Source organism: Scomber scombrus, chromosome 4, assembly GCF_963691925.1.
Source record: "Scomber scombrus chromosome 4, fScoSco1.1, whole genome shotgun sequence".
Lineage (NCBI taxonomy): Eukaryota > Metazoa > Chordata > Actinopteri > Scombriformes > Scombridae > Scomber > Scomber scombrus.
In genome coordinates, this window is record NC_084973.1 from 2,701,257 (window position 1) to 2,726,104 (window position 24,848).

At 38.9% G+C, this 24,848-nt stretch overlaps 1 protein-coding gene across 1 annotated transcript in view; it reads right to left on the reverse strand.

The window, feature by feature from the left end:
• The window catches only part of zmat4a (zinc finger, matrin-type 4a), a 157,648-nt gene that overhangs the window by 120,727 nt on the left and 12,073 nt on the right, over positions 1 to 24,848 (reverse strand). Inside the window, exon 2 of the mRNA XM_062417087.1 lies at positions 9,555 to 9,656. Coding sequence (XP_062273071.1) covers positions 9,555 to 9,656 — 102 coding nt within the window. The remainder of the gene's footprint in view (positions 1 to 9,554; positions 9,657 to 24,848) is intronic.

The following is a 24,848-nucleotide window of genomic DNA, read 5'->3' on the forward strand; positions in this document are numbered from 1 at the left end:
TCTGAGTGCATTTACACCTTGTATTCATGTGTTTTTCTCTTTACCCTGACAGAATATCCAGATACAAATTGCATGTTAATGTAAGGTGTTATAATGTCATAATGTCCTTAATTTGATCAATTCAAATTATTGCACAGCGCAGTTAAAACACCTTGTGAACTCCATCCATCCATCCATTTTCTGCCGCTTATTTAGGGCTGGGTCTCAGTGGCATTAGGCAACGCTCACCAGCTCCTCCCAGGGGGATCCCCCAAGGCTTTCCCAGGCCAGGGGAGACATGTAATCCCTCCAGTGTGTTCTGAGTCTGCCCTGGAGTCTCCTCCCAGTTGGACATGCCTGGAACACTTCTAGAGGAAAGCATCCAAGAGGCATCCTGACCAGGTTCCCAAACCACCTCAGCTGACTCCTTTTGATGCGATGGAGCAGCTTCTCCTGGTTGTCTGACCTCCTAAAACTATCTCTGAGGCTGAGCCCAGACACTCTCTGAAGGAAACTCATTTCGGCTGCTTGTATCCACAATCTCATTCTTTCGGTCACTACCCAAAGCTCATGACCACAGGTGAGAGTGGGAACGTAGACTTGACTGTAAATTGAGAGCTTCGCCTTCAAGAACAGCTCTTTCTTCACCACAACAGTCCAGTACAACACCCACATCACTGCTAATGCTGCACCAATCCACCTGTCAATTTCACGCTCCATTTAACCCTCACATGGAAGAAGACCTGGAGATACTTGAAATCCTTCACCTTTTGAACTGCTACCGCACAAATATTTAAGTCCTGATATTGCCTGATAATGGCAAATGCATCTCCAGACGTACTTTTAACTTTTATTTTGGTACCATACTCATTTGGGTCTTCAATATTACTACAGGTCAAAATCTAAAAGGGTCAGTGTTTACCTCTTTTCTATTACCTATTACCTATTAACAAACACCATAATCCAATTGGAAACACAAGTGAACATGACTGCCATTAAACTACAAACCACAGCAGGGTAATTAGGGTTAAGAATGTACTGAGCATCATTATATTTGATGATGTTCTGTAAGGTTACACTGTATATCTGCTGAACTCCTGCACTCCCTCTCTTCCTCTCACACGCCGACCGAGACAATTGCTTTACGGTCAGCGGGGCTAACAAAACAGCACATAAAATGTTGATAGGCGAACTCATTTTGCAATGTATCCAAGATAATGGAAACCAATTAGTGAAGACATGAAGTAGACAAAGAGCACAGGAGTCAGCCAAACTATAACGCGCAGCTGAACGAGGCCGCTATCATTACCCTGGCTGACTGCTGCTTCTCTGTACTGTGAGGGGAATCTTGATTTAATGCACTAAAAATACAAAATGTGAATCTGGTGCAAGTACTACAGCGTTTGTATTAGTGTGGTGGCGTTTTGCAAAATGGCTCTCATGTGCTGAAAAATACCAGTTGACAGGCATCGTGCATGGAGTTGGGAAATGAGATTATTGGGATTGAAGCGGATGCAATACACAGGAGATGGATGACACTGTGCTGAAGGTAGTCTGCTGTGGTGTGTATAGTGCATGCAGCTAAACTAAACTATTTCTGGCCTTTCTTTTAAATACTCAAAACCTGGACACTGATATATATCCTGCTGCTGGCCTCAACAGATTCTATTAGCATTTAAACATTCATTTTACTCAACTATAAAGCTTATGGGAAAAAGACACGAAAAACACAACAAATAAAAGGCATAAAATGTACATAAAAACATGCAAGCGTACACAAGACAGAAAATAAAACCCACTTGATAATAATACTAAAAGTAAGATAAAGTGAAAATAGAATACATAGAATGTACTTCTGTAGTGGTAATTTGAGACTTGAAGCAAAAACTTAAGTATTTTTACCTATGTCCACAATCTATAAATCGACGCCTAGGTCCCTGACACCATAAACAAGCAGAACCTCCCTTTCCCCTATGGACACAGACTCATCATTAGTCTTGATTAACCAAAATAAGCCTCTTTCCGCTTACCCCAGAAAGTCTTCCCACTGGTTTAACCTCACTGTGAGTCTTTTCTGTGTTGGGTACAACCCAAAACTGTCCAAGAAATGACCTACCAACCACTGACCTCAGCACCCATGTTACATAAGACAGAAAATAAAACCCATTTGATAATAAAATAAGATTCAATAAAGTGAACATTTCAGCAAAATGTACACCATCTATAAATCAATGCCTAAATCTCTGAACTCACAAGCATAACTTAACCTCCCTATTCCCAACAGACACAGACTCACCACCGTTCTTGATTTGTTGTACATTAGAAACCTTTCAAGTACAATTTTGACATTTTCAGGATTCAAGATTTTTACTCTTCTATAATTGGAAAGCAGGTGTGTGAGGACTCTGAATGTAGATGCCCTTTAAAGCTGTGCTAATCAATACATCTGTATTAATAATGGATGCAATGACTGTGGTGTGAGAGAATCTCCTATAGTGACAAATCCACAGAGAATTATCACCCGACTTTGCAGTTCCTCTCAACTGTATGGAGTGTTTTCGCATGTTTCGGCTCTTTTTTGTGTGTGTTTCTTCTGCTGTTTCGGTTCACTTTCACAGCTCTCATTAATCTTGTTTCCAGCTACAGGAGGCAGCTGTTTTATGTTAAAAATCCTTTGATAAGCCTGTTTTAGACTACCGGCCCAGCAGTAAGCAGCTTGTGACTATCTGGTTGAGATAGTAGAGTCTTTAGCAGCTATAGAGCCACACATTTTTCTGAGAAGTTTTTGAAGACGAAAAACAGAGCTAAAAGTCGAGTGAATGTTGGACTTCCTATTGACAGATGTTTTTTCGAAGTCTGCAGAAAGCATAATCTTTATGTTAGTTTTTGGCACCACTCAAAAATGACAAAAATACATATAGAAATGCAACCTTTAATAAACTACTGTATACTGAAGACCTTAGACCATATTGCCCAGAGACAGCCCTGTATGTGACGCTTTTGTTAAGATGCAGAAAGTTCTGTCTCAAATTTCAACACAGTAAATGAGAATGAGTGTGTGTTTGTATTAACTACATTACATGAATACATTCTTGCTTTTTTTTTAGCCAAATAAACGTAAAATGCAACCAATTACTCAAACTGGGGGTGTTGTTGGTACATGGTTTACATACACACCCATTCTTCTTACCAATTATTCTTTAAGGCTTCCTAGAATGGAGGCACATAACAATGAAGTAGCAGCACGAAATGAAAGTAAAATCAGACAACAGAAGGTCTAGGTGTAGTCTGAACACCTGCTTCCATCCTTTCATAAAAAAATTTCCACTTCAGCCAAGTGGAAAAGCTTTTTTGCAATACTTTGGCTTTTTATTTAAAATTCTGAAAAATATGACAAGGATGTATTTCTTGACTTTGTGTGGGAATACCTTTGAAACAGAACATCGGTATAAAATATTATGTATTCACTTTTGAGTTGAAGACTTTGAAATATGTACCATTGTCAGTTGCTGTAAGCGCAATAAATCTGTCTGACAACGGTTCCTCGATATTTAGAATTCCACATGCAGCACCCATACATTACTACTCCCACATCTTGCTTAATGACTCCTCGCTGGTCACTCCCCACTCTATTTTCTCTATGAAGTCGCAGGCAGTAGTTTAAAAAGAAAGCTCTCCTGAGGACGCCTTGCAGCAGGGCAGGGCAGCCTGTCAAGGGAAGCTTCAGCGGCACCATATCCAGTACACATGCAAAGAGACGGATGCATAAATTAACACGAGCCACACGAGTCTTTGAACTGTGAACCAGAGGCCGCTCTGATCCACTCCACAGAAGAGCACTGGCTTTGAAGTGTTTGAAAAGAAGGTTTAAAGATCAATTACATCTTCAGTCTCTTCTGTCACATGAGGACCGCTTCAACTCCGGCAGTTTAAAAATTCAATTAACAGCAATGTAGAAAAACTCAAAGGGACATTGACTTGATGAGAGATCAAGGTATTAGTGCGAGTTAGACGACCTGTCTGTCAAATATGTTTCAGTTAAGCAGGGATGTGGAGTAAATCTAAAGGCTTTAGAAACTTTTCCATCTGCAGGAAACTCAGGAAAGATTTCAATATCAGATTTTTTTTTTCTTCAGTGATGCCATTTTTAAACTCATTAAGATATACTGCACAGATTCATATATGGAGGTCATCTAAACCACATGCAGTATTTCCCACTTCAAAACACACAAGATAACTGCTGCTGTCATATTATGTGTTTCTACTCACATGAGAATATTAAGTGATATCCTCTGAGACTTTATGTTTCTGATGTCAAGTGCTGGTTGATAGGATTCTGATCATGCCTGTCACCCAGTGTGGGTAGCGCTAGCTTTAGTCTCATCATAAAGGGCTCAGTGTGACTCAAACAAACAAACCAGCACTGTACGACCTAGTTTCCGAATGTGCGCTCTTAAAGGCGGGAAGAGAAACCAGACCGTCACAGCCTCCTCCTGCCTGCATCCCCTTCCCTTCCCCTCTCTGACATCTCTCCAAGAATTATGCAGCTTTTTTGTCACGATGAATTACCAAAAATGAGCAGAGCCTCCGTCAGCTAGAGTCACCCACTGTACTGACATGGCATGCTGTTCTTACTGTAACGTACAGCAAGTTCCCCATGAGAAGCTATAAAGCTACTTTCTGTTCTTCCATTTCAAATTATTATTCTAACCTTTGTTTTATAGAGATTTCTGTACTTCCTAATTGTTTGAGGTCACACATACACTACTGCTGTATGTGCAAAAATAGTAATAATTGGAAGATCTACCAACAAAAAGTCATTAAGAGACAAAGAAAGGTGCAGTTTGTTATCGTACAGAGTGATGTTATTTATGTTTTTAGTTCTCTTTTCTCAACAGCGTCTTCTTTAGCTTTCACGCAATGTCAGCGGCATGTGAAAGAGAATTTTAAGCTCACTTAATTGGATGGTTTATGCCAAACTGCATCTTAGGCGTCGTAGTTGTCAGTTAGACCTCTAATTAGGCCTGTCACAATATTATTATATTATATTATATTATATTATCATCATATCAGTGGTATAAAATGATCTTCAAATGACAATAATATCGTTTATCGCGATAATTTCTGAGACAATATATCGTCCAACAAAAGTAGTTATCATGACTGTCCTACCTCATGTAGAAACTTATAAAACTCCAGTTACAGAATTCCACATTAACTTATTGTAACTGTGCTGTAAATGTATAGAATATATGAAAATCCACTGTATGTAAACATTTGACAACGTGACATTTTCTGTAGCAGACTTCTAAAGCATGTCATCATTTGAAAATCATGCTATTAAAAGGTGATATTCTGTTTCAAGATGAATCCTTCAGATGGCTCTAAACACTACAATACTCATGAGCATCAGCTGCCGTTGCTGCAGTATGCGGTAGAATCAGAGCTGTTGCAAATGAACAACTCTTTGATGTTGCAGCTTTGAACAAAGTACAGTGTTACAAATGCCATCCAAAATTGACCTGAAATTCAAAAGTGAATCGATTTAAACTTTTCTCAACAGCACAACCTTTAACCTCCATGCATCATTAGCGGCACATGTAAGAGAATTTGAAGCTCAGTAATTGGACAATTCACACCTTATATTTTTATGTACACAGTCTTGTAACCTTGAAGCTTTTTGGACTTTACAAAGAACTAGATCTTTCCTTACACTGTTGTTCACCTCTTGCACTGACGATTTAACCAGGCCGTCACGCTGTCTGTGCAGAAAATGAAAGTGACCTTTTACTCATGGAACAAAGAGAGCCCGAAAAAGCTTCTCTCTCGCTTAGGAACTCTATTATTGTTACTACAGTGCTACAAATTGAGATGCACGTCTTTTAGGAAAAAAAAGATTTTGTTAAAAGATATCATTTAAATCATATTCTTAATATTCAACAAAGCCAATTTGATTTTATTGTTCCTGCTTTATCGAGTGAATCAAACACAGCACAAAAGGAATAATTATAGACGATCTCTTCTCAAGTGCATAACAACCATCTATATCTGAAAAAAGTTGCACTTCCTTTTATCCCATCTGTTTTGTTTTTTTGTTCTAGCTCTCATCACCATGACCCAAACTTGTCACGATGTATTAGACCCCCACTGCGCTAAAAAAAGAGAATCCAAAAAATGCCCCCCTCCCCCTGTCCCCTGTCTCCAGGAAGGCAACAGGCCAAGTGCTGTATTCAGCATTCAACACACAATAACAAAATTAATATTTGATTTGGATTGGAGCAGCCACTTCCTGTCTCCCGCGACGCCCCGAAGAACAAAGCAGCTCTCCTGTTACGACGCGGACAGTTAAGACTACTTTAAATAGCACTCTGCAGCTCCCGTGGCGAGCACGTCGCCCCTGCAGGAAACCCAGTTTGACTTATTAAGAGTTGCAGGAAGAAAAAGTTGACTGAAAAACAAAAGTGAAGCAAACTAAGGACAAAGCGAGGCTGTCAAATAACATTAATAAATCTTTACTTTGCTTTGATGAGATGAGATTTTACCCTAGCAGCTTCCTGATCTCCGTTAGGAACAATAGAAAAATCAATAAAAATACTAAAACCACCTCAAGATCTCTAATTATTTGCTTCCAAGGGAACAACAGCCTTCAGTACGGGGCAGACACTTTTTGCAAATACTGAAGAGTGGACTACAGTGTCTCATATGAGTCCTTTCAACTCCTGTTAATGCAGATGTCCAACAGCAGTGGGGCCTGCAGTCAGACTCGCTGGTCTTATAACTCAAAGTGACAGTGAGTGAGAGGCAGCATCTGCAGACAAAGAGAGGTCCACAACCAGACAAGGCTCAGGCAGGAGGAAGGAAAACAACTGGCTGCTGCACTCTTCACTATGCCTCAAGCTAAATCTGAGGTTTATTGGTGTGTGTGTGTGTATATACAAGTATACAGTCAAAACACACCTCAAGGCAGTGGAGATGAGCAGAATACCTACAGATTCAAATATGAAGCGAACACACCAAAGCACATAACTAAACTTGGTTAAAAAGAACTAAACTGAATTTTGGCCTCTTTGCCACTAACTAACACATTTTTTAAAAAGGCAAAAATGCCCCAAAAAATTATATTTAAAAAACTGCCTGTTACAGCCAATAACGTAATAACAGCTGATAACATAATAGCGACTAATTACGCAATAACAGCTGATAACATAATAGTGGCTGATAACGTAATAACAGCTGATAACATAATAGCAGCTGATAACGTAATAACAGCTGATAACATAATAACAGCTGATAACATAATAGCGGTTGATAACGTAATAACAACCGATAAAGTAATAACAGCTGATAATGTAATAGTGGCTGATATCGTAATAACAGCTGATAACGTAATAGTGGCTGATATCGTAAAAACAGCTGATAACATAATAGCAGCTGATAACGTAATAACAGCTGATAACGTAATAACAGCTGATAACATAATAACAGCTGATAACGTAATAACAGCCGATAACATAATAACAGCTGATAACATAATAGCAGCTGATAACATAATAACAGCTGATAACATAATAGCGGTTGATAACGTAATAACAACCGATAAGGTAATAACAGCTGATAACGTAATAGTGGCTGATATCGTAAAAACAGCCAATAACGTAATAGTGGCTGATATCGTAAAAACAGCCAATAAAGTAATAGCGGCTGATAACGTAATAATGACTGATAACGTAATAGCGGCTGATAACGTAATAATGACTGATAACGTAATAATGACTGATAACGTAATAACAGCCAATAACGTAATAACATTTCTGAACCAATAACATAGTACGTTTTTTTCAATAATGTTAGAAATGATTAAGTTATTGGCAAATTATTACATTATTGGCTAGGTTAAAGAAATCCTTTACAACTGTAAGCCATTAACGTAATAATATACTAATATCTCTTATAACGTTTTTATCCAAAGTTTATATCCAATAAATAAAACTAAGTGATATTAATACATTATTACGTTATCAATTCCAGTTATTACATTTGTAAAGTTTTTTACCTAGCCAATAATGTTATAACTTTTTACATTATTGGCAAAAAGTTATAACATTATTGGTTATGTTGTAGGCAATTTATTACATTAGCGGCTTTACTTCATTTATAACGGGCAAAATTGTTACGTTATTGACTGTTATTACATTATCTGTCGTTATTATGTTATTGACTGGCACAGCCTGACAACAATTGCTATGGGTTTCCATCCAAATGTTGCACAATTTATTTCTAGAAAATCCGCTGTAGAAAATGTGTTGTTTTCATCCACTTACTTGATATAAATATCGGAGTTGGAGCATTCAGATAAACAGAAGAAGAAGAAGAGGCCTTAACAAGAGATGTAATTAAAAGAGCGCCAATCCAACTTCAGATGGTAGAAAACATGAAAATGTGGCATTTATGTTGGTTTCATCTATTCATTTGATATAAATAACAGTAAACTAATTGCATCACACATATCTATTTTTTTTGGGGGGGGGGGTTTTACTATTTTTCATCTCTTCAGTGAGGAGGCTTCACTCTGCCTCAAACGTGGATGTCATAATTTCGTCTGTTTACATTCCACTGTGTCAGCATTTTGCTTTTATCTATATACTATATACTAACTTTTCCACCTCTTTGCAATATTTCCAAGATTCTTTTGAATTTTTATGAATTTCCACTTGGGGTTTGTTTGTTTTTCTAAATGCATATGAAAAAAGTAGGAAGGAAACATGCTTAATAACACATGACAGTCACAAGCTAGAGGAGGCGACGGTGAAACGATGCTAACGCCGTTTGACAGCATTACACCGGTGGGCGCACTTTTATGGATTTTTCTCACCACAAGAGGACATCCAGCTGCTGCGACTGGAAAGCATTGGCGAGTTTGCGACGTCTCGAGAGCCAGACACTTCGCCAGGAATATCCGATTATTACACAAAAAAAATGGCAATGAGACACACAAAGTTGATTATTCTGGTGTAAAAACAACTGATCGGGAAGGCTTTTATACATTTGCAACCATGTTTGTAGCCTCTATTCACACATTTCTTCAATTTGCAGAATTAAATCCCATCATACCAAAGGAGAGCAGGGCGCCACACAAGTGAAGGCTGCGTTTCTTCACTGTAATTATACTAATGTGTCATAATGAATATGGCAGTGATCTACTGGTGCTACAAAGCAACTCAGAACACCTTTAATATCTAGAAATGATACATGTGCACCACTCCAAGGACGAGCAAAGAGGTAATTATAACGCACATTAAAATCCATCGCTGTCATTACTATATTTTCCATTGTCGTTCTGCTCTGAAGTGAAATTAGAAAATAAGTGGGTAAACTCAGGTGGTGTTGTGTGTTTATTGACGCTGTGCAAGCTGCAGGGCTCAGGTGTATAGATCGAGCCGAGCGTCTCCCGAGGTAAAGACAGAAAAACAGCGTGACTCCGAGCCTTTCATTAGTTTCATAAGAGTGTGGTGTGTCAGAGTTGTGTGTGGTGTAATGTGAGGAGGTGGGGGTGGGAGGTCAGGGGGTGTCTTCACCTCATAATGAGCGACCCTCTGGGACTCGGAGATGAGCTGAGCGCTGCACACTTTGCAGTAGCTGTCTGTGAAAAGCCCTTGGTCCACTTCTGTTGACTTCATCTGGAGAAAGAGAAAAACAGAAGCAGATATGGTTACTGATTTGGAGTTTAAAAAGAGTTTGAAATGGAGGGGAAAAAATGCAATTTTTTTTTAATCTACAAATTTCATGAAAACAATATTTCAGCCTGAAACAGCAGACCTCATCAAGGTTGGCCCAGAAAGCACAGGTTTACTCCATATCATCTGGGTCTACATCAGAGGTGTCCAAAGTATTCCACAAAGGGTTCATGTGGCTGCAGGTTTTCATTCCAACCAAGCAGGAGCTAACCAGACTTGACTCATTTAATCAACTGATCTCAGTCTTCAGACAGTTGATTGGTCAAAATGTGTGTTCTTAATTGGCTGGAACCAGTGATTGAGTTCATTATTAATGTCTGACAGTTATTTTCTTAATATCTTAATATTCTATTGAGTGTCCAATGTATAAAATGCCTGAAATCCTGATCAGTATTCCCTGAAGCCGAACACCTGTCATGGAAAAATGGGAAAACTAGCAAAAATTCACATATCGAGAAGCTGCTGTCAGCATTTTTTAGGTTTAGGGTTCAGTAACTTTTTCGATTTTAATCAACTTTTTAACTAATCATCTCATCATTTCAGCTTTAAAGCACTACTATGCATTGTGGGTTTAATGGTGGCCTAACAACAAACTTTGACAGGGGGCCCAACAGGAAGTTCATCTAGATATGGACTTCATTCACTAGCCAAACCAATTAGTAGAAAAATACTTCAGTTTAAAAGTTATGTGCATATAATTAACTATTTACACAAAAAAAATCTATCTGATATTTGTTGTCATTTGCTGTGCGGCTCTGCGGGGAGCTAAAACAAACCAGCCAAGATGTAATACGGCAAGTAAACAATCATCTAATCATTCCACTTCCATTGCTGTTAATCAATATTTCATCACCACAAGTGTCTGAGAGTTACACACAGATGCTGAGCAACTTCTGTGAGCAATGAGACACAAAAACACAAAACATTTAATGCTGTGATGAACAAAACATCCCACTCAAACGTCAGCCATAATTATATTTGAAGAGGATGAATATATAAGTAGTTTTTCCTGCAAATTCATTCAAATAAAAGACAAAAAAAGAGCTTTATTTCTTTTTTTCCCCTTTACGGATACAGCTGAGCCGTCTCTGCTTTCTATTACGACCGGCTTCCATTAGGAGCTCGCATTTCATATTTGGAAGCAGTCAGGCTCAACTCATCCTCATTTACTCAGGCACGTCTTCATTAGGAGCAGCAGGTCATGTGAGTAGAAAAGCGGACTCTCTCCCACTTGTTGAATTTTCACTGAAAAAGGGTGAAGCTACATTTTTATTGTTTTATTCTTGACTTCTTCAGCTGATTAGACTCCTACATATTTTTCACATTAACTACACACTGGGAGTAAGTTTAGCATATTGGATGTTGTAAGCTGGAAGGTGAATAGTCTACTTTCCTCACGTCATTTCCTGATGATGTGTGAATTAAAGATGAGTTCTGTGGGTTGGAGCCACTTCACAATATGTTGATTTTAGCCTGGAGCTACAGGTACGGTGAATAATACATAGATATATTACAGCATAGTCTGCAAGGAAATGGAAAATAAGTGCAAAACGTAACATTTTAAAGTCTTAAAGAGTTCATGTTGAACTTTTGAGGCCACAGTGCAGCTGTCAGTGATGTGACACGTTTTGTAACAGATGCAGATATTAATACTCAAGGGTAACTTAAAGCTATTTTTCAAGTAGCATTGTATCATTACAGTGTGGGTTGTATATGCAAATGACCAATGTCTTACAATGTTGAACTACAACAAACATTAAAGTGTTATTCCCCCTTTTTACAGTTTCCTTATCATGGGTAGTGCTACTCCACCTAATGTCATTAGGGTGATCCCAGTTTAGGCAAAAACTGAGACCTGAACCCGTCCAGTAGGCGTGACTTTAACTCCTGAGCAAGTACAGTACTTGAGGAAATGTACTTTTTTGTATTCAATGACTGGAATCAATATTCAGCCCATTCCGAGTACTGATCTGATACCAGTGTTAAATTAAAAAGCTATATCCCCTCACTGTGTGGAGGAAGCTAGGATCATTCTATTATATGTAAGGTAACATCAGACTTGACTTAAACATTGCTTTACTAAGAATCTAATGTACGTTTCTACAGATGTATTATGGGTAATGGAGCATCCAGCCTTTGTAGAGATTGATACTGCAGGGTTAGACTCTGCAGTACAGATTTTGACTATTCTTGATTAAAATGTGTCTCTTGCAAGTCCTGCAGCACTAAATCGCTGGTTTGACCCTTGAAATGAACTCCTGTTTAATGTGGGCAAGCCCATATTTTTTACATTAAATATATTAAAGCTAACATTGCTCTTTACATATTGCTCAGGCTCCACTAAAAATACTTCCCTGAAATAAAAGTTGACACACTGCTAAAAAATCTCAGTATGAAGCTGATTTCATGTGTCATTCATCAATCAATGTATATTATTCATTAAATCCATATAATCTTCAAGTTGCTGACCTTTTTTCTCACTTTCAGCATTAAGCATCACCTTTCCAGGACCTTGGCAGTGAGTTACAGCAGGATGTCTCTAAGCTGCTGCCCCCTCTGCTATCCAGCAGCCCCGGAGGCCACGACCAGACTGACGGAACAAGGATAAAACATGTCAGAGGCAGAGGTCTGCGCAGACAAAAAAGGACTCCGGAAGAAAGAAAGTATAAATAAATCAGTGACGCCGCTCTCGTCCTCAGTGGTGTAATCAGTGAAAGCAGCGCTGTCTCCCATTCAGATCGTACAGGACAAACAGCATAAACGAGCAGCTCTGAGAGCTCTATCAGCTCGTGCCAGAGTTGGGCTCGCTGCCTGTTTTTAGCGAGGGGTGCACAGATGCTGAAAATGAATGATTAATCACCCTAAATTCTGTTAAGAAGCATCAGAGGCAACATCAGCAGGCAGGACGATGAGATGCAGCAGCAGCAGCAGCAGCAGCAGCGGCCTGGAAAAATAAAACCGCTCTTATCTCCGATTTTATTTTCCACAGATGGAGGAAGGGTTCATTCAGTCCCGTCATTGTGGAGTTTTGTATTTTCTGCTCGGTTGGAGGCTGGATTGTCATGACCTTGCAATGTGGCACAAACTGATAAAGCAAATGAACAGTTTGTTGATTGCCCTCGTAGGTCTCAATCATGCATCATTACGCTGCGGAGCGAGAAGCGTTTAGCTGCAGCCATTGTCAGAGATCTGACCTCTGACCCCTACTTTTGTCTGATTGTACAGTCAGTTAAAATGAGAGTTTATTGTTGTTGTAAACAACCTGGGTCAAATTTTCATATTTTTAGCAATAATTTCTATCAGTTGGGATGTGACCATTTAGCAAAGTAAATCTGGGAACAAGGTGACACCCAAACAACAAAGTCTGACAGGGCGACAGGTTATTACAGATTAGAACAGATTATCTTAAGCTCTCCAACGTTTTCATAGTGAGATGTATGTGGGTTATTGGGGTCAGGGCGTTTGGATGACACATACTTTATGCCTTTTATCTTCCCTCCTCTGTGACACTTTTAACTGGTGTTTTTTCATTCATGTTAGCTTGTAGCTACACTGCACATGCAGATTCAGGCATTAAGTGGGATGCTCAATCAGACTGACTGATGACCTACTTTAAAAAGATACACACCAGACCGGGGCTGCAACTTTTCAGTATTGATGGATCTACTGATTATTTTCTCGATTAATCTTTTGACGTTAAGAAAGAATTACATTATCCTAGAGTACATGGTGACATCATCAAACACAAAAATATGAAATTCACTATAATGTAGAACAAAGAAAAGCAACAAATTCTAACATTTGAGTCTGAATCAAGAATTTTGGTCTTTTCGGTTGAAAAATTAATTTTACAATTAATCGATTTCCCAGATATTGGCACTTCATTTTCTGTCAATCAATAGACTGAAAACTGAGTCTCACTGCTCTCTCTGGTGAAGTGTGTCTCCACCCCCTCACTGATGGGTTATGCAGGCAGCCCAATCACATCCGAACAAATGCTTTTAGGCTACTGTAATTATTTTTGTGCTTCAGCTATGGGTCAGTAGGCTTTGTAGTTCAATTGTTTCTTTAATTTTCTGTTTGAATCATGTTTATTGCTCAAATACAATCGGGAGTCTGCATGGGGTGTTTTATTTTGAAAGCTGACCGTAAGTTCTATGCGGTTTCTGTGTCTGACTTCCTGCCCAGCTCAATCTGCTCTATGGTGCTTGACACAGCTTTGAAGTGGCTTCTGTTGTAAATAGACTATGCAAGTATTCATGATTTGACGACCATTGCGACCCACCAACTGAAGGGTGTTGCGGTTAAGGGTCGAAACACCCGGTGAAGGTCGGGCACCATCTGATGACCTCAGCTCCGGACCGAAGGTCACAGTCATTCAATAGAGCAACTGCATTAGTGCCATCCTCGGATGTATTAAACAAGCGTAACGAATCAGAGAGCCACAACAAGAGATGCATCCAAGACGCAGCCAATGGGATCACAAGGTTAGGGACAAGATCCATGACTAGGGTGATTGCATCGGAAAACTGCAGCAAAAACAAGATTTACAGCTGCTATTAAGTTGTTCTTCAAATGAGTATTCAGTTGGAGGTGTCAGATGAGAGATATTTACAATAAATGTATTTAATAATTTCACTTTGCCTTCATTTCTGCTTCCAATAAGTTCAGTTAAAACAATCACAGTAAGTTGTTGTAAGCAATATTCTTAGTACAGATTGAAAACTGTTTTCAATCTGTACAAACCTTTACTTGGCAGCAGCAGCTTGCCTCTGAGCGTGTCTGTCACTCAGCAGCAGAGGTCCTGCTGAGTGTGAAGTACAGCTCTCTAAAGAGCAACCAAATTAACACGTCTCTCTCCTTGGTGATCAATTCATTAAGCTAATGGATTTTACTGTCAGATATACACCGCTGTGATTGCAGGAGGTCGACTCTCTTTGAAATGAGACGCTGAGAAAAATATTAATTTTCACTTGGTGTAATTGGATAAGGGGGCAATCGTAAACCAGTGGGCGGGGGGGGGGGGGGGGTTTCTCTCTACACAGTTCAATCATCAATATCTGATCTAGGCAGTTGGCTGTCGACGTCAGTACAGCCAGCCTCTCTCTGCGTAACGCCGTGAACTCATTACAGAAGACGGCAAAGAAAAGTCTTAGTAGGGCTGCTCCATTATGGAAAAAATCATAATCATGATTATTTGGGTCAAAATTGAAATCACAATTATTAAAAAAAAAATGTCTTTTTACTTTAGAAACATGCTGCATTTCTTGTCCATTAGGCTTAATTAAATTTCTCTCCAAGCAGCAGCCTTTTATCTGCCGGAAACACACAACAGAACATGTGCAGAGATATTAGTGCTGATGATAGTTTACACAACACATCCTGGTTTTTAATAATTAGTCAGTAAACTCAGCCTTGTCTGATGCAGGCTGGAAAATGTGCACTTTTATTTACAGTTAAAAACATTTCGCCGTGTGTTTCAGCTTCTGTCAAACTAACAGAGCTGCGGCGGCTTACGGTCTAAGCTTTCAAAATAAAACCTTTGTTATTGTGCGCTTCTCATTATTATTAACAAACAAAGTTGGGGCTGTAAATTCCGGGTAGATTCCCGGGAGAAAAGACACAACGGGAGGGCGGCGGGAGATGGGTCTAAAATACGGGAGAAACCCAGGAAAAACAGGAGAGTTGGCAGCTATGGTGTACAGTGCATGCTGTGGGGGAGGGACGGAAATACGCGCACCCCCCCCCGGTTTTACTAGTTTAGACATCGTTTGGCCCCAAAATCGTAATCACGATCAGAATTCGATTAATTGAGCAGCCTTAAGTCATAGAGGGGAATAATGCAGTGCTCCTCAAGTTGATCGAATGAGCAGGGAGCCGCTTCGCTTCTCAGACCTAGTCAACACTATTGACTGGGAGGAGGTGGAACGCAGAGATGAAAGGGGAGGTCAAGCGACGAGTGTCCAGCAGATGTTGCAGCTATGAAAGGTCAATTGTAATTCGTTAGGGAGTGGTGTTAACCCGGGAAGCTGGACGAACGCCCGAGTACATACTGTAGATGAGCCGGACTCGGAAGACTGACTTTGATATCAACTGTAAGCTTAAAGTTACATTTTTAACTTGGATCCTTTTTTTCCTTCTTCAATGTCCATTACACCAACAAATCCTGACAAAAATCTCTTGTAATAAACTCCAGTGGAGACTCTTGTAAGGGTTTGTGTTGCGTGGTGATGCCTTTGTGCTTAGTGTTTCATTTCCCTCTCTGGTTCAAAGTCTCAAAGCTTTTTTCACTCCTGCCCACAAGCCAGAATTACTGATGGGTCAGATATGACAGAGCTTCTCTCCCCTTTTGTTCTCGTCTCAGCTGCCCCACACACTCTGTACAGAGAAGAAGAAGAAGCAGGGGAAAGGAGTAGGAATTCTCTACAGATACTTTAAACCCTGACGACCGATTATTCTCCTCGTTACCTTTCAGTCCTCGGACAATAAAACTGCACATACTGAAAATATTTTATTCATCCACGATCTTTAAGCTGCTGTTCCATCCATGTTCTTTCACATCAAGGGCAATACTATAATATATGGAGTGCAATACAAGCTGCAGGGTACTGTAATCTCTCAGGATTATAGTCTGTATTTATTGGCATTTATATTTGATGTATAATTCCGTTTCATTATCTGTGCTCTTTTTTCCTTGAACCTATTGCTCTTTCCTTACTTCATGTTCAATATGGTATGATTGTAGGTTCTGGTTTTGACTGCTATGTTATTCAGTGTATATGGCAATAAAAAAACCCTGAACCTGAAGGCGTGGTCAAAAGTGTGCTTTGCTTCGCTTATGAACACACCCAACCGTGATGTCAAGGGGTCCCTGAGTACAAAGTAAAAACTTTCAGTCAGTAATGTTTAGGTTCAGAATCATATACCCCTGCGCTTATCAGTCCCTGTTATCAATGCCCTTATTTTGTTATTCTCATAGGGGCGGGAGATTTAAGATGCTTTCAAATTCATTCATTCATTAAGTAGGGGTGTGACGAGATCTCCCAAGACGAAACGCAACGAAATTTCTCGTTCGACGTGAATTTTGTTTCGCGAAGCTATAATTAAGGGGCGCACCAAAAAAAAAGGAAAAAAAAGATAAGACAATCGGTTTTCTATCGATCATTCACACGTCATGTCTTCTTTTTATAATGTCACGTGTGGATCATTAACCTTGTTGCAGCTTCTACCTGCTGAGAAGATCTCAGTCAGAAGTAGGAGATGAGGAGAGGAACAGCGGTAAATTGACCTTAGGTCTCTACACTGAGAGCCTGAAGTAGGAGGAGCGGAGGAATCTAGCGTAGCTATGGAAGCCTAAAGCTGCGTTCAGATCAAAAGCGTCTGACGCGAATTGTGACTGTGACCGTGCACAAAAACGATGGATTTTCTATCACTTTTGCGCGTCATATCAATGATATAATGTCACTGTGTGGATCATTAACCTTGTTGCAGTGTGCTCCCTGGTTATAGATAGTGAACTATCAGCTTCTACCTGCTCAGATCTCACAGTCAGCAGTAGGAGATGAAGAGAGCAGCAGCTAGTAGCTATGTATGGTAGCCTAATGCTGGAAAAAGTAAAACTGGTTACTACAAAAATAAACCATTATTATTATTTATCTTTTATTTACAGAAAATACCTATTTTTGTGTAGCATACATGTGTATGTTATTTTGTTAAAGGTATCAGACATTAACATTTAGTTGTTTTGTTTAAATTATTATTTATAATTTAATATTACTTAAACAGCTCAGGGACGTCCAAGCAGCAACATGTTGTTTGAGCACTTTTTTTGCATTGTCAATTTGAAATAATATTTTTGTTTTTGAATGAAGGGGTGGAAATTAAAAAAAAAAAAAAAAAAAGTTTTTATCCAATTCATCGATTTATCGAAAAAATAATCGACTGATTAATCGATACCCCCGGAGCCCCCTAGTGTTGCTAGGTTATCGACACAGCACCGCTGCTACAAACATTTCTAGGGGAAACACTGGTCACATATGTCAACCTACTTGCCCTAAGAAACAGGAGACCACCAAACCAGTAAGGTTCCTCCTCTGGGTAACATGAACATGTGCATAACAAAAAATAAATAAATATCAAGGTTATCCATTCAAAAGCTTGTCTGGACCAAAATGGTGTACCAATCAACCGAGTCGCATGCCTAAAAACAACATTCTAACCTTTTATTCTTGTCCTTGCTGTTACGGGTGTCTGCCTGACACTGCTGACTATTTCCCTACACTGAGCAGTGATCTCATTTAACCAGTGTAATATGATAACTAAATGTGTTGTCTCCTCCTTACTTCATTTAATTTAGAGCGCTACTATATTCACTCGGGGGTGATTCAGCGCCTCCCACGCAGACACCTCGGATTTATCTCGTGAGAAGCTCTTGTGGCGGATCATCCCCAGACTGTTCTCTCCATCATTAAACTGTCGGCAGAGCTGCGGCAACAGAGCGCGGAGCTTTAAAAGAAAGGGGGAAAAGAATAGTTTTTTTAAAAGGTCATGACTGACACCAACGCCAAACACTTTATCCCAATTTGCTTTCAGCTATATGTTACGCGTCTTCAAGGTGCAACACACTTATTGTGGTTCTTCATATGAGGTCCTGTGCAGAAATACATATACAACACATCAATGACGGTTCAATATTTTCGCAGCACACTGGTTGTCATAACCTCTGACTTCTTCTGTCATTCAAATACTGAAATCTTACATATAATTGGCATTGAACTACTTTATTACTATGTCACATGCACTGTCACTGAACTTTCTCATATTAAACAACACCTGATGTACAGAAACTGTATAAAGCATTTTTCTATGGCACCTGAAACTGTAAACAACATTTATATGCCATATTCACATAAGGGAACATACTTCAAATTATTATGCTGTCACATTAACAAAACACAACATAACATAGACGGACCTGACATCACATTTCCTCATATTAAAGCAGTGACACCTACAGCCTAACATAACACTACAGGTCTTACTTAGCTGTCTAAACTGACCCAATGTATTGTGTTTTTAAACACTGAATAGAAATAACATCAAAATGGCTCAACATACGAGCTGCTAGAGACATTAGCGCTTAACACTGCATAGAAATCACATAAAAATATCTTAACAGGCTGCTAGAGTTTAACATTAGCACATAGCACTGTACAGAAATCCCCTGAGACGGCTATTTACTGTCACGGACGTTAACAGCTAGCATGCTAACATTAGCGCTGGTCGCCGATCTTTCATTCAAAGTAAAAACACAACTTCCGCCCCCATACATTAATATTTGCCCTTTCTCTCACATCACAACACTGTCTTGGACAACTTATTGATTAATTCTGTCATCCAACAACACATACCTGTGCAGAAATACATATACGACACATCATTGATGGTTCAATATTTTCGCGGCACACTGGTCACTTGTCATAACCTCTGACCTCTGACTTCTTCTGTGCCCGGAAGAACAGACTCGAGAGCGCCCGCGCCCTCTTGTGGCCATTCTACTGTAATTGCACATACTTAGTTTTAACTGACTGCTACAGGAACAGATTGATAAATAATCAAGTTGTTTAAGTGATTTGAGTTTTAAAATGGGGGTACAATGTTTACATATGGGGTATTTTGTGTCAATGTTTTGCTATTTTGTGTCAGTGTCTTCAATGTTACTCTAAACAGTCTGTAGAAAACCTAAAACTGTATTAACCAGTCTGTGGAAAACCTTCAGTATAAAGGCCACACTTATTGTAGATAAACTGTGCATGCCTGGCCACAGGGTTCCCAAACACCGGCTGCATCCACCCTACAAAACATTATCTACTAAAGTCTAACTCTACTATCTCACATCTGCAGCTCATATAGTACTACACCAGCTCATTAGCTGGATGTGTTTATTTAGTTACACATTGGCTACAGTCATTGTACTACCATGAAGAACAAGGAAAGCAAAGTTCTAAACTTCAGCACTGCATGAACATAATAATTATAATAATAACTTTATTTATAGAGCCCGACCAATATATTGGTCAGCCAATATTATCGGCCAATATTGACCACAGATATAACGCTATCAGCAAATGTTGTCCAAAATGCGCCAATTTTATTATTTTTAAAGTTATACAAGCAGCATTGTATGTACGTTTGTATGCTTTTTCTTAATTCAACTTTAATATATGCATGTTTTTTTGCTGTTTTTTGGTTAAAAACTCCATTAAGTCTCCATTACATGTCTTTGTCACAAGTAATTGATATCCACATTTGAGGGATTGTTGCAAAATAATGCTTTTATGTATATATTCGGTACATATATAACATTATCAGCCAATATATCAATCTTTTTGCTCTCTAATATTGGCATCGGCACGTGCCCCTACAATCCAGTATCGGTCATGCCTGGTATATTTATATTGCACTTTTCAAAACTATGCTTCAAAGTGCTTTCCATAAAATAAAACATAGAAACATACCATAAAAACAACTAAAAAGGCCTTTGTATAAAAGTGAGTCATAAGAAGTAATTTTAAAAGATGAAGCTGATTCTGCTTCCCTGAGATACTCAAGCAGCGAGTTCTGCAATTGAGGGGCCTCAGACAGGATAGGCCCCAGTCCCCCTTGGTAAGAAGATGGGCAGGAGGCACTTCTAGAAGATTCTTTTCTGAGGCAGCATTTAGGCTCATAGGGGTACCAGCAAATCCATAATGTAGCCAGGAGCCTGACTCTGTAAGACCTTGAACCTTATCAATAAAAACATGACTTAGTTAGACACATACAAAGAAAAAGTTCCCCCTCTGTCCTGTAATCCTAAAGCACTCAAAAAGCACTCTCTCCCTGGGTTATTACTGAGTTTAGGAGATGGAGGACCTTGTATAATTCATGACAAAGAGACTTTAATTTAAGCAGTATTAAACAAGATATAAATTATACAGCAGCTTAGATAGAGCTTTTGCTTCTGACCTGCAACTCATGGGAGCCAATGAGTGTCCCTCAGGTGGAGATGGAAAAAGTAATCAGGTTATAACAGATTAGTGTTAATTAATACATTACTATACATTATTTTATTTATGTAAAATATAAATAAAGACTGTTAATATAAAACTCTTCCTGGTGTTACATTTCTGAGATTTTATGCTGGAAAGTTATTGACACAAATCAGAATGTCCTTGGCTACCCTTTCCTTAAACAGAACTCTGTGGGTGCCCTGCGTGCCAGCTGGATGAATTACTATTCACTGGGCGCCGCACGGCCATTCAATGACAGGAAATCAGTCTTTGGTGAGAGGGGAATCCAAAATGATAAAAAAAGAGGCAGAAGATGAGTTTTTTAACCTACACTGTTAGAGTGAAAAAAAGTATATTGAGGAATCAGGCTTGATACATTTTTGGTTTCGTCTAACATGTATCCACATGGAGCTTCAATGCTTTTTGATTTCCAGTTATAATAGTGTAGAGTCAGGTGTCTCTTTGCTGTATTTCTATCAGCCACATTCATGTTGGTTGATACTTTCATCATGGTTTGCATAGTTTTCATTTTCATCGCATATAAAAGCCTCCTATCTTCATATTAAAGATGAAGATAGCGTGCTGGAAGATATGCTAATAAGCTAACAATGTGACGTGAATGATTGGTTGGACAGCAAGTCAATTCATCATTTCAACTCAAAAGACACGAGTTATAAAAGCCATAACTAGACAATCAAAACTGACCTGACTTAAGACTGACAAATGTGTCCAACACTGAAAAACAAGAATTGGTTAGACATACTGTAAATAATGGTAATAATGGTTCCACAGTGTAGAGTCTAGAGTCGTATTTCATACCGTTATAATTAATCCATGATAAAGATTATTAGCTACAAGGACAAACTGACTTTAGATAAACCAACACACAACTTTATTGCTTTAAAGCTGAGCTAAGCAATATTTTCATATTAACAATGGACACATATACCATATATCTAAAGAACAACCAAGAGCTTGACTCTGCTTGAGGTTTCTTCTTGTTAAAGGGGAGTTTTTCCTTGCCGCTGTTGCCAAGTGCTTTTCATAGTGTTGGGTCTGTTTAAATTAAATTAAATAGTATAGTCTAGACATGCTCTATGTGAAAAGTGTCTTGAGATGACTTTTGTTATGATTTGGCACTATATAAATAAAGATTGACTGATTGATTTAGATGGACGAAGGTCAGTGACATAAATGTAACGTAGTATTTATTAAAAAGTATCTTTATTGAGCGAGTGAAGACGGAGTGCAGATTTTTTTCCCTTTTTAATATGTGTTCACACCACCCATTCATCTGTCACTAAGACTACCTCAGTGTAGAACGAGATTTTTTGATGAAATTAAAAATGAATGAAGTACATGTAAAGTGTACAGTGAACCCAACTATGTGATTCCCCTCAGCTCTGCAGAGCATTTTAGCACCTTTGAGTATATTGTCTTGATTTTACAATCCACAAACTTTACCGTTTTAGTTCAGTTTCACAGCACTCATTTAACTCCTGAACTCTGATGACCCCACTCTACACCACCTACACAACACTGAGCAGCAGACAACACAATGTTGGCAACTAGCTGTTGAACATAGTGGAGTATTTAGCAGCTAAACAGATTCCTCACATGCTTCTCAGCAGTTCTTGATGACTAAAACGGAGCTAAAAGGAGAGAAAAGTTAACATTGGACTTGAATTTGCAAGACCAACAGAAACATGACACCAAATAAATGCTACTGTTTTCTAACAAGCTTGTTGTAATATATAAACGTGTCAATGTTGTATTTGCAGCTCGTTCCTCTGCCCCCTAGTGGCCAAAAATCAATAAATGTAGCTTTAAATGTGTTAACAAGCAGTAAAAACTCTTCTCAAAGCACTCAAGATACCAATAAACACATACATGGATTAAGTATACTATACTATACTGTAACTGCACAGTTATAATGTACTCTTGCTAATCAGTCTGGATTAACTCTGATAGAACAACACAAATGAAAAGACTTTTAAATGATGTAATGTCCTCAAAGATTAAATAAATAATAATAATAATCTATTTGAACAATAAAAATGGACGTCTCTCAATTCTCAGAATAAAGCAACCTTCAGCAATAAAGCGCAGACCTGTTTAATAGAGAATGATCACTTCACATGGACGAGTGTGGTAACTCATAAATTAAAAGTTACCTGATCATTCTACATGCAGCGTTACGAGCGGTAAAACTGGCAATTAATCATAGCTGCTGCACACATTAAGACTATCAGCTTGAGAGAGAGAGAGAGAGAGAGAGAGAGAGAGAGAGAGAGAAAGAGAGAGAGAGAGAGAGAGAGAGAGAGAGAGAGAGAGAACGTGGCTTTGAGCGACTGTCACAAAGAACTGCTGAAGCACTCAACACACTTAAAGTAATAATGAGGTCCTGTTTAAAAGAAGAAGAAAAAAAGCTCACAGTCAGCATATTTCTCAACAACTTTGACAATGAGACGTTCCAGAAAGTGGGAGCGAGTGTGAATTTATGGCGGCAGTCAAGACTCTACCTGACTTCATATTATACACTGCCGTATCTCATGTGGGACTGTTATACAGCCATTACACTATTGGTAATCATGGGAATTGTAGTTACAAAGCATATTTCCACATTACCACAGGTACCTGATAATAAAACATGTCCTTTAAGCTGCTGTTTAAGACAAAAATAAAGTACTGATCACTGTCATACTCACACTGATTACAGCTGACACTCTGTTTCCTGCCTCCCTTTATCTCCTGTTTCCTGAAATGGATCCAGTTTGGGTCAATATAACACCGTAGTACTATATCTTTAGCACTATTTAAAGAGTTTCTGTGTTTTTCTATCTTACTATATTTTATTTTATTCCTATTGTATATTCATACTGAATGTCTACTGTTGACTGAAGGATAACAGTCAATGCAAAACAACTTTCTTTATTCTTGTGATTGTATGCAGCAGCTGGACACCCAGATCAACCTATACACAAACAACAGATAGAAAGGAAAGCGAGGGAATACTGAAAACATTAAAAGGCTATAAGCTTAAAAAACTATGTGGAATTCTTCCAGAAGGGAAACGTTTATGTCTCTCTACACTTTAACTAAGGCCAAATAAAATTTTAAAAAACAGCTTGGTGTGATGTCTATGTGACCGCTAGTTAGACTAAGCCTTGGTCAAAGTCCATCTTTGTGAAACCCGTCTCTAGGTCCTTTGATTCATTATCTTAGACCTTCCTCACAAGAGAAACCACAGAATCAGTAGTTTCAGTCATTGGGGGTTTCCAAGTCCAGCCACGAGTCCTACACAAAAGTCTATTTTAACACTCTCTAAACTAGTTCTCTAAACTAAGATGTTTTACACAGGTAGCATAGCTCCTTTAAGGAATAGCTCACTGCATAATGACTGTACAATGAAAATAGAGAGAGAGAGTGTGTGTGTGTGATGGTGAAGCTAAAACAGTGTACAGTTTAGACTATTTGTCAGGGAATAAATGCTACAACTCCTCAAGACCCTAACAGAGTTCTGTGTCTTATTTGCCACCCAGCTGAAGTGAAGGGAATTAGCCCTGAAGCTAACAACTACTTTAGCACAGACTCACTTAAGGTGGACAAGCTATTCTCAATGTCTCAGCTGCTCCTCTGAGTTTTGCTCAACGCCCCCATCCCTCAACAGGCCTAACAACTTGGGAGGAGGGAGGCGAGAGGAGAATGTGAACTGTGAAGAAAATAAAGAGGAGAAAACCAAAAACCGACTGGAATATCAGCTGTTTGCTGTATGTTTTATGCAAATAGTCGACAAAGATAAGAAAAAAGTTCTGACGGGGGGACTGAAGCCAAACTTAATGATTAAATACTTTTAGAACATTGTCTTCCATCTATCTGTCAACCAGTTGACTACAGAAGGTTTTATTGTTGGTACAGGAGGTGGAATGAGATTTTCAGTTATTATAGAGTACCAGTCAAAAGTTTAGACACACCCTCCCATTCACTTGTATGAGAAAATGTGTCCAAACTTGTATTATTATATCGCTGCTCTTCCCAGCTCACTGCAGCTAATCAAATTAACTGCTGTGGTGTTTGTGTTCTCTTT